General features: G+C 39.3%; 1 protein-coding gene across 1 annotated transcript in view; it reads right to left on the bottom strand.

The window, feature by feature from the left end:
* Positions 1–4,727: 4,727 nt before the first annotated feature.
* Positions 4,728–11,339, bottom strand: part of SLAIN1 (SLAIN motif family member 1) — a 53,830-nt gene continuing 47,218 nt past the window's right edge. Inside the window, 2 exon segments of the mRNA XM_036831983.1 lie at positions 4,728–5,719; positions 7,724–8,006. Coding sequence (XP_036687878.1) covers positions 5,644–5,719; positions 7,724–8,006 — 359 coding nt within the window. The 3' untranslated portion in view covers positions 4,728–5,643.

Here is an 11,339-nt window from a genome sequence, read left to right as displayed (position 1 = left end):
GACTCCAAATCCCGGTGTCTTTACCAGTGAGATTTATCACATTTTTAAGGGAGAAATAACTCCAATATTACATAAATCCTCCCAGCCAGCAAAACACATAGTACTCCCCAATTCATTTTATGAGACTAACACTATCTTCATTCCAAAACCTAATAGGGACAGTTTGAGAAAGAAAAATTATAAACCAATTTTATTCAAAAATTGGACAAAACTCCTAAATAAAATATTAGTAAATGAAATCAATCTATTTTAAAAAGGAGTAATGCATCAGGATCAAGTTGGATTTATCTCAGTAATTCAAGGTTGAGTCAACATTAGGAAAATCCGTCATAAAGTCAGCATATTAACAGATTAAATGAGATAGTCTTATTTTAATAGATGCAGAAAGTTTGTTTAAAATTTACATTCTTTTATGATAAAATACTGTTAGCAAATTTGAAACCTAATGGTAAGAGAAAGCTTTCCTTTTGAATTAGCAAAGAGATAGATATCTATTATCATTTATATTTACTACTGCACTGAAGACCATAGGCAAGAAAAAGAAAGAAAAGATATAGGATAGGAAAGAAAGAAAGCTAACATTCATACATTTTGACTGTGTATATAAAGATTCTAAATATAAATTAACATAACATAAATTTAAGGTGGTTGAATAAAACATTTTGAAATGAAATTTTAAAAATATCATAAGTATCACATAGCATAAAAAAGTATCGCATACCTAGAAATTAATCTTGCAAAAGGCATTTAAGTCCTCTGGGAAGAACTTGCACAATTTTATTGAGAGAGATTAAAGAGTACCTCAGTCAATAAAAGAAGAGGTAGACCATGTTCATGGATTTTTAAGACTCCGTATGTTAACAGTCAATTTCCAAGATATTGAATTATAAATTCAATGCAATCCAATCAAAATTCCAACAGGATGTTTTTCTGGCTAGTTTGTTTAAAAATACATATGGAAATGCAAAGGGACAAGAATATCCATGACACTCTTGAAGGAAAAGAGCAAAACTACTCTATTTAGCAAAATGTAATTATAAGCCTATAGAGATTAAAACAGTATGGTTCTGGTACAGGAATAGACAGTTCTGAAATAGACACATACACACACAAAGACATTTGATTATGACAAAGAACAGTGAGGTAAGGACAAAGTTTTCAGTAAGTGTTCCTAGGACAACTATAAATCCACACGAACAATATAAAATATAGGTGAAAAGCAAAATAATAAAACGTTGAGAATACAGAAGATTATATTCACGATTCCAGGGTCGGGAAATACTCTTTGAACAAGACACAAAATGACTAATCTTTTTAAAAAATGGTAAATATGTACTATATTAAAATTAATAATTCTATCAAAATACCTCATTAAAAGAATTAAAAGGTAAGCTACACAGTGTGAAGATATAGTTTTAACACATATAACTGACAAAAGGCTTGTAGCAGACTATATAAATAACTACTACAAATCAGTAAGGAAACCCCAATAGAAAAATGGACAAAAGACCTTAACAGGAATCCATAAAAGATGATATGCAAACGTTCAATAAACAAATGCAAAGGTATTCAATCTCACTACAACCAAGGAAATGAAAATTAAAACCATGAGACACAACTAGATACCCACAGACTTAAAAGTTAAAGATGTTTTAACAATACCAAATATGTGTAGTAACAGGAATTCTCCTAGCCTCGTGGCAAACATGTACAGTAATACAACTAACGGGAAATTAGATTGGCATTATCTAGTAAGGTGGTTGGCAGTGTTTTGCAGGCAGCTTCTAGGATGGCCCCAATGATCCTTGTCTCCTGGTATTAACATTTTTGTGTAATCCCCTCCCCTTAAATGAGGGCTGGACATAGTGACTTGCTTCCAGTGAATAAAACATGGCAAAAACGATGGGCCGTCACTTCTAAAAATGAAGTTACAACAGAAAAATTTCCAGCTTTCTGGCTCACGCTCTCCCTTTGCCAACCTCCGTCTCTCTCTCTCTCTCTCTCTCGTGCTCATTCTGATGAAGCAAGCCACTATGTTGTAAGCTGCCCAAGGAGAGGTCCATGTGGCAAGAAAGCAATGGTACCTTCTGGTCAATAGCACACAAGGAAATGAATCATCCCAACAATCACGTGAGTGATCTTGGAAGCAGATTCTTCCCTAGTGAGTCTCAGGATGACTGCAGCCTTGTGAGAAACCCTGAGCCAGAGGACCCAGCTAGGCTGTGGCCAGGTTCCAGACCCATAGAAACTGAGATAATAATGTTTTAAGCCACTTAGTTTTGTAGTAACTTGTTATGCAGCAATAGCTAACTAATACAAATGTCAGCCAGGCTAGATTGTCTGTGTTAACTCAGCACCATAGTTCCCTTTCATGTTGCAGAACTAAGCATCTCAGGATCACTTTTCCTGTATGAGTCCTGGTTTGTTACAGTGTAAGGAATGCACATGAGACAGAGGGTGCAACTGTTTTTTTTTTTTTTTTTGGAATGTGTCACGTGGCTTACGGGATCCTAGTTCCCTGACCAGGGATCGAACCCAGGCCCCGGCAGTGAAAATGCCGAGTCCTAACCACTGGACTGCCAGGGAACTCCCTGGAGAGCATAACTGAGCTCAGCCAGAATCATGGTTTTCCAGCCTACCCCACCCACAGCTTCCCCGTCTCTGTTGGAGGAACTCCATCCATTTAGTTGCCAGCCCAAAACACCTGGAGTTTTTCTTTTGGTCTCTAACACCGTATATCCAATCCATAAAGAAATCCCGATAGCTGTAGTTTTAAAAGACAGCCTGAATCTGACCATTTCTATCTCCTCCATTGCTATCTTGCTGGTCCAGTTCCACATCATCTCTTGTCTGGACTAAATAGTTTAATTCACCTTCGCGGCATCTTCATTTCTTATCTTAAGAGTCTATTCTCACCAAATGCGAGTGATGCTTTTAAAAAGTCAAATCATAAACTCTGCTGCTCAAAACCATGAATAGTTCCCATTTCCAGAGTAAAATCAAAAGCCTTATTGTGGCCCACATGCCCTACGTGATCTTTCCCTGTCTCCCTTCGGACCTCATCTCTACTGCTTCCCTCCTTGTTCCCTCTGCTTGCAGCCACAATGGCCTCCTTGCTCTTCCTCAAAAACACCCCAGGCACGCTCTGCCCTAAGCCTTTGCCTGGGCTGCTCCCTCCTTTCCAGCAGTTTTTCTCTGTAAATCACCTAGAGGGCTGATTGAATAGGTGTGGGGTGAGCCTGAGGATCTGCATTTTCTAGTAAGTTTCCAAGAGATGCTGACGCTGCTGACGTGGGGACCATACCCTAGGGCATCTACTGATGCAAGATATTCAGTTCTCTCCTGTGAATCTGGAATAAATGTTACATACCATCCTGGGGAAAACTGTGAAAATAATCACCAACACCTTTTTGTCTTTGTTCAGGTGTCACCTTCTCAGTGAGATCTACCCAGATGACCCTACTTAATACTGTGATCTCTCCCCATCTCCATTTTCTCACCTCCCCCCTTACTTTCATCTCCTTTTCTTTTTTTTTGCCATAGCACTTAAGACCTAATGTACTGTGATTTACTTACTTGTATGTGGTTTACTGGCTCTCTCCTAACTAGAATGTAAATTCCAAGAGACAGGGATCTTTGGTGTTTATTCCAAGGGCTGAACAGACTTTTTTGAATATAAATGAAATACTTGCTTTGCAAATGAGTTGAATCCTTTCATCTTCTCAGCAGAATATAAACTCATTTTTAAAAAATGTACTAACTGCACCACATATGTTCATAGGAAGAGCACAGTAGTGGCAAGAACAGACTTTTGAGATCAGATACACCTGGATTCAAAAGTCAGCTTCACTATTTACTAGCTTTATGTTTACACTAGGTTAATGTCACATCCCTTGGGCTCAGGGTCTTTATTTTTTAAATAGTGGTAATCGGAGGTGATTGTTAAAAATTAGACAAATATATAAAAAATTTCTAGCACAGTCCTTGTCACTAACAAAGCGCTCAATAAATATCACTTCTCCTTTGATACCTCACCTCCTCTAGCCCACATTTCATTTAAAGGACAGGCTAATTAAAAGCCAGTCTTTTAGTTCCCCATGGAACTATGTAGAAAGGCACACTTCTTAAAAATAAAAATCTCTAATGACCTTCGGGAGAATTCTGTTTTAAAACTTACCATTGAAACCTTTCACCTAACCTTTCCATAGCAACTTCAGGTGAAAAGTTTTCCAATGTACATCAAATATAGTGTAGACTAATGATAATACTTTGCTATTTTACTGACACTGAGAAAATAAATACTTCAAGTTCAACCCCCATAAAATATTGGAATCTCCACTGACAGTATTCATCCGCAAATGGGTTTCTGGGCAAGAGGCTCCTTGGGTTCTAGTGACCATCCTAAGTGGTACCCAAACCCCACTGCAAAACTAAAACCTCACATCTCTTATCCCAAGCATTTTAGAGACAGAAAATTGTTTACAAATGCGAATATTCTGCCTACCCGCCTCAGGTATAAATGCCCTGTACAAGAGCATAACAATGACGATACTTTCACAATCGTGGTGAAACGTAGGTGTGGTATTCGTACTGTTTATGCTGCACATTCATGCGTGACCTGATACTGCTGAAATAGTCTTTATTTCTGAACATTCCAAAACAGCAGTGTACACAGTAACAAATATTAAGTCATATACCATAAGAAAGCATTCATTAGTGCAAATGGATTTTGTAAAAGGTCTATCAAAAAGATTTATTTGCTTTAAAATGCGTTCATTTCCAGAAGCATTATTAATAAAATGTTACAGTTTCATCTTCTGTAAAAGTATTGAAAATCAATTGTAGTACAGTAGCAAACATTGCAGGTATTAAGTGCAATGAGCTTGTGATGCCATTATAAATATGAAACCCACGTATGACAATAAATTAACAATGAAAACAACAAGACCATTCCACGCTGTTGTCTGGCTGTCTCAGTGCTCAAGGCTCCAGATTACATTGTGCTCATTCAACACAAAATTATGTCTCTCAAATTGTATGATGGATTTTTGCTGATATATCCCTAGAGCTAAAAAAATAGTACCTTACCACAAAAATATTTTTATGGCACAAACTTTAAGTTGTTCCATAGTGGTTCACGTAGGTGTAAAAAGAAATAGGCACAAAAAATAAAATTCCTGTAAACTATAAAAAAGTAAATTTCAAAGCATACGTTATAGAACCTGGTTGTAAAGATGCAATGTATTAAAATACAGAACATGTAATGGGAAGATGTTTAGAACATGTAAGTAAATTGAACAAGTTACTTTAAGAAACTCAGATGGCAAAGAAAGAAAGCATTATGGATGAATACATCTCAATTCTCTCAAAAAGGATTCAGGTACATATCAGTTCTACAAAAACTTCCTAGCTCTAAGTGTCACAATACTGCAACCATGGATTTGTGAACGCTGCAGTATCTCAGGCAAATATTTAAGTGCAATAATTAGTCTCTGGTGATTGGTCCATTGAAAAACAATGCAGTTAATATGTTAAAACGCAGAAGGGAAAGAATATCCCGACATCCGCTGTTACCCAGCCAGCTAGGTAACACGACCCTCATTTCCACTTCTTTCCAGCTGTTCAGACATACATAGCACTGCATCAGTAGCAACCATCTCTCCAGTTTCCATCCCTCAGAGTGCTGAGTGAAGACAGAGGCTTTGGAGGCTGAAGGAAACTATAAAGGAATGAAAAAAGGACACAGCTTGTAAGTAATCCCATGAGTCCCATCACTTACTTTGATCTACTCTCCGCCACTGCAGCAGTGACAACGTGCTGGCACCTTCCCAAGTGTGCCTCGTATTTCTGGGCCTTTCACATGCTCATCTGATGGAAAGCCCAGGTCTCGGCACGTTGCCACGCATGTTGTATGTGCACAAGCAGATTTGCAACCTAAGTGGAAAATGATCAATATCCTCAGTGTATAAAGAATATTTTAAAATCAGAAACAGATAGGGCTTCCCTGGTGGCGCAATGGTTAAGAATCCACCTAACAATGCAGGAGACATGGGTTCGAGCCCTGGTCCGGGAAGATCCCACATGCCGCGGAGCAACTAAGCCCGTGCCCCACAACTACGGAGCCCATGCACCACAACTACTGACCCTGTGCCCTAGAGCCTTCGAGCCACAGCTACTGAAGCCCACGTGCCTAGAGCCCGTGCTCCGCAACAACAGAAGCCACCGCAATGAGAACCCGCACACAGCAACGAAGACCCAATGCAGCCATAAATAAATAAATAAATTTATAAAAAAAAAAAGAAACAGATAAACTCAAGAGAAAAATGGCCTAAAAACATAAGTGGGTACTTCATTGAATACAAATTGAAAATTTCTCCATGTTATTCTGTCTTACAAATAATCAAAGATTTTGCCTATTATATTGGCAGAGAATTTAAAAAGAATGATAATACCCAATGTTTGCCTAAGTTTGTGGAAACAGACAAACCCTCTCATTGTCTGGCAGTGACAGCCCTTCCAAGAGGTTAGTTTGAAGACATATATCCGAGGATAAATGGACTGTCCACAATGACCTACATACATCAAATAATGTGATTCTATTCAGTCACAAATGCAACACAGCCCGGCATTGAACAAACATGCACCAAAATGATTTCTATCTGGATAGTAGGATTATTTACTTTTCTGTGTTTGTTTTACAATAGTTTCTGAATTTGTTTTTGATCTGAGCACCTATTTATCAGAAAATAAAAACTATTTATAGCTACCCGATGCATAAAGAAAAATTACTTGTTCTCAAATCCTTTTCACACTTTTACCATGGTTCCCTCCCTCTCCTCCTCCAAATCCTAATTTCCTGTAAGAGTTGATTTACTGCTGCCATTTTCTCATCTTCTACTCTGTCCTCAACTCGCTTTTATGGAATTGTTTTTAACCATAAGACACTCCAGGAGATCCAGTTCAAGAAGGGCCCGCCACAACCATAAGATCATCGAACGGGTACCCTGCAAGCAGGCTGGAATTTTGAAAGAAAAAAAAAAAAAAATTCTACCTGGAATATACCAAACTTACACCAACATAAGCTAATAAAGTCCCAGTTAAATATCACTAAGATAGGGGCTTCCCTGGTGGCGCAGTGGTTGAGAATCTGCCTGCCAATGCAGGGGACACGGGTTCGAGCCCTGGTCTGGGAAGATCCCACATGCTGCGGAGCAACCAGGCCCGTGAGCCACAACTACTGAGCCTGCGCGTCTGGAGCCTGTGCTCCGCAACGAGAGAGGCCGCGATAGTGAGAGGCCCGCGCACCGCGATGAAGAGGGGCCCCCGCCTGCCACAACTAGAGAAAGCCCTCGCACAGAAACGAAGACCCAACACAGCCATAAATAAATAAATAAATAAAAAATATAGCCTCGAGGAGCCCTCCCAGGAGTGCCAACCCACAAACATTTGAAAAAAAAAAAAAAAAATCACTAAGATGCTTTTAAAATCGTGACTGTTGGGGGAGGGTGTGTATGTGCATGTGCCTAATGACATTTTTGCCCATTTTGATTAAAAATTGATTAAAAAGGTATTGAACCCAGAGGCAAGAGGTCCCGAGTCAGGCCAGAAGGGGCAGAGGGACCTACCAGGGTTAGACAAAGGCAAAGTCAGGATGGTTCCCGGAGCGGTTTCTAATGGCAGACTGCAAACGAGGCCATGCAGACGAACAAGCAAAGGTTCTTACCTTCTGACAGGCTGTGCAATTTTGCTTCGAGGCAGGTTACTCCCATTTATTGCCAGTGAAGGTCTTGGGAGTGCGCTGCGGCCCGTTACCCCAGAAGCCGCAGCTTTGCTGGGGGCAGGGATCCCCGTGTTGGAGTGTAACTGTAAGCCGTTGGATAAAGGCATGTTACTGCTGCCTTGAACGGTTGGACTCACGTAGGCTGTGGCTTTCAGAGGCTGCCGGACAGACACTGGGAAATGTCCCACGCTGTGGATTCTGTGTTGAAGCTGCCCTGGTGACGGAACTAGAAGAACAAAGGACACGCACATGAGAGAACGTCTACCACTATCTGCACGCGTGTTATGTTCAAAGAAGCTGATACTGTTGAGAGGGTTTTACAGATATAGAAATTTATCTACATATATGCATGTAGATAAATGAAATACGAGTTCCAGACTGCATTTAGTATTGGAAAATTCTACTTCTTGATGAGCGTCTCCTTCTCTGTCAATCAGCAGCAACATTTTTGAGTGCCTGACTATATTTAGAAGCCAGCTGGAACAACAACCTTCTTTCCTTTAACAAATCTGAGCATCTCTGAGTTCTCACAGGATTTCTTCCTTGCTTGCTTGCTTGCTTGCTTGGAAGACATTAGGATTTCTTGATGGTTGCACTGGGGATGGTGTCATGAGGATAAAACAAGGGGACAATTTAATAGCAGTAATTATAGTAATTATAGAAGGGAAGACACGTGGCATGGGTAGGCACAAACAGCTTATTACAGACATATTTCTTAAGTAATTTTCATCATGACATTTATCTCATAGGGTTGGTGGGAAGACTAAATGAGTTAATCCACATAAAGCCTTACAATGGCTGAGTAACCACTCGGCAAGTACTACCTGGATAACAGCAGCAGAATCTGTGAAATGAAGGGAGCTCTCTGGGTAAGAACCCTTAAGAACTTCATCAATATACTGGCCCATCATTGTGCACTATTTCACATTAAAAAACAATGAACGGGCTTCCCTGGTGGCGCAGTGGTTGAGAATCTGCCTGCCAATGCAGGGGACACGGGTTCGAGCCCTGGTCTGGGAAGATCCCACATGCCGCGGAGCAACTGGGCCCGTGAGCCACAACTACTGAACCTGCGCCTCTGGAGCCTGTGCTCCGCAACAAGAGAGGCTGCGATAGTGAGAGGCCCGCGCACCGCAACGAAGAGTGGCCCCCATTTGCCACAACTAGAGAAAGCCCTTGCACAGAAACGAAGACCCAACACAGCCAAAAATAAATAAAATTTAAAAAATTTTTTTAAATTAAAAAAAAAACAATGAACTGTTTGGCAGAAATTTTTAAATTTTATAAATCCTTTTCTCCAAGGAAAAAACTGAATCACAAATTTAACATAAACTTATACATACAACATTACCTGTTGTTTACTAACCACTCTAGCCTCTGCTGCCTAGTACACTTGTGATGCGGTTAACACAAACAGACCCTGTTTTCTAAAACAGTTTAACTGATTTTGAACTTAAGCACAGAATATACAATAGATATCTCTCTGATAAAAAGTGACGAGAAAGACAAAAAAGTCTATGGTTTTATTTAATATCTCTTGAAAATATTTCCTTAAATTAGTTTTGTTCAAGTATACATTAGGTGAAATCTATATGTAGGAATGCTGATGTATGTGTACAGTAGCCAAAAAATTCGATGAAAAATGAGGTCTCTGTAAGATTCTGCTAGAGTTCTGTTTCCATCAAGCTTTAGGGACACAGTAAACTTTGTGTTGGCTGGCAAATCATCTCTAAGATCCTTTCCAACCAGTTCTACAATTCCTTAATTTAGTAGCTTCTAACTGTGAATGTTCCAACATATTGGCTTATCAACTGTAACAAACATACCCCACTAATGCAAGATGTTAATAACAGAGGAAACTGGAGGAGGGGAAGGGGGACATGCGGGGATATATGGGCACTCTGTACTTCTCGCTCAATTTTTCTGTAAACCTCAAACTGCTCAAAAACAAAGTCTTAATTTAAAAAAAAACTCAACAGGTGAATTTGGCCCAATTTCATCTGAAACACAATATACATAAAGTACTTAAATGTTAAGCCTAGAGCAGAATGAAATTTTGAAGCAACCACACGCGTGTAACCATATCCACAGCAAGACGTGAACTGCTGCCAGCACCTCAGGCTCTCACATACCCTCTCCCAGTCAGTACTCCCCCAAAGTGACTGTTATTTTCACTTTTATCACCACAGACTAGTTATTCCTATGCTGAACTTCATGTAAATGGAATTATATAGTATGTTCTCTTCTTTGGCTTCTTTGACTCAATATTATGTTTTTGAGATTCATCCATATTTGCATTGCTATGTGGTATTCCATTGAATGAATGTCAAAATCCATTCTCCTGATGACGAAAAGCTTGGTTATTTCTAAGTTTGGGGTTTTATGAACATTCTTGAATATGCGTTGGTGTTCAGATGCATTATGTTATGGGTATATTCCAAATTTATAACTATTAGGATAAATGAAGTTATTAGCAAAGCTGCTGAATACAACATCAAAATACAAAAATCAATTGTATTTCTAAATACCAGCAAACTAGTAGACACTAAAATTTGAAAAAGATACTATTTATAAAAACATTTTAAAAATAAAATACTTAGGAATAAATTATAGATGTATTAACCTCTATATAGAAAGCTACAAAACTTTGAGAGACAAGATGATCTAAATAAATGAAAGAATGTTCCATGTTAATGCATTAGAAAACTAATATTGTTACGATACCAATTCTAAAATCTATCTACAGATTCAATAAAACATGTGAATCATTTAGGTACTAGACATGTGTTGGAGGTACACAGGGTAGTCTGTTAGGGCCACCAAGGAGTCTTCTGGGTGCAGACTTAAGACATCTGGTTGATGGCGCTTGGCCACACACTCTGAATACACTTCAGGCCTCCCGGGTTTGGGCATATCAATACTGGGACTGTGACCTTGGATCTGCCACCCAGGGGTCAACCTCAGACTTAACCCCAACTACCCCTACAGACAGCATGAGTAGGAGGTGGGGGGGTGCCCTGGAGCCAGCACGTCCCCACACAAAGCGAACACACACACACACACACACACACACACTCTAGATCTTACTTTCACCATGCTGCTCATCACTGGGTAAACCATACAGAGGATGAATGACACACTGTGGGGCAAACTGAAATGAAGTAGATGAATCCTACTTTAGACGCACTAAAACAGAACTTCATTTGCCAGGGGAAAGCTCTGGACTGGTGAAAAACAAGACCAAAGTACACAGAATAAGTGTGCCTTCCTCAGAGTAAACGTATCAAGTACACAGCTAAAAAGAGGCAGATCTGCAAAGAAAACATTTTTGTATGATGAGTAAGCAAATCAATCACCATTTAGTGCTTCTACTGCTATCCCTGGGTATAAAGGATTGCATAGAATTTACTAATTATTAATTGGTGACATAGGCACCAGTGAAAATACCACTCAGTTGTAATGGTGAAATACAAAAAAGTGTCACAAGGAGAAAAGTTTCCTGTAGTGTTCTTAAGAGAAAGAAAGAAATGAAATAGTAAGATTTTCCTAATGGTGTTAC

The sequence above is a fragment of the Balaenoptera musculus genome, chromosome 18 (assembly GCF_009873245.2).
Source record: "Balaenoptera musculus isolate JJ_BM4_2016_0621 chromosome 18, mBalMus1.pri.v3, whole genome shotgun sequence".
Classification (NCBI taxonomy): domain Eukaryota; kingdom Metazoa; phylum Chordata; class Mammalia; order Artiodactyla; family Balaenopteridae; genus Balaenoptera; species Balaenoptera musculus.
Note: the sequence above shows the minus strand (reverse complement) of the source record. Positions and strands in the feature narration are given on the sequence as shown.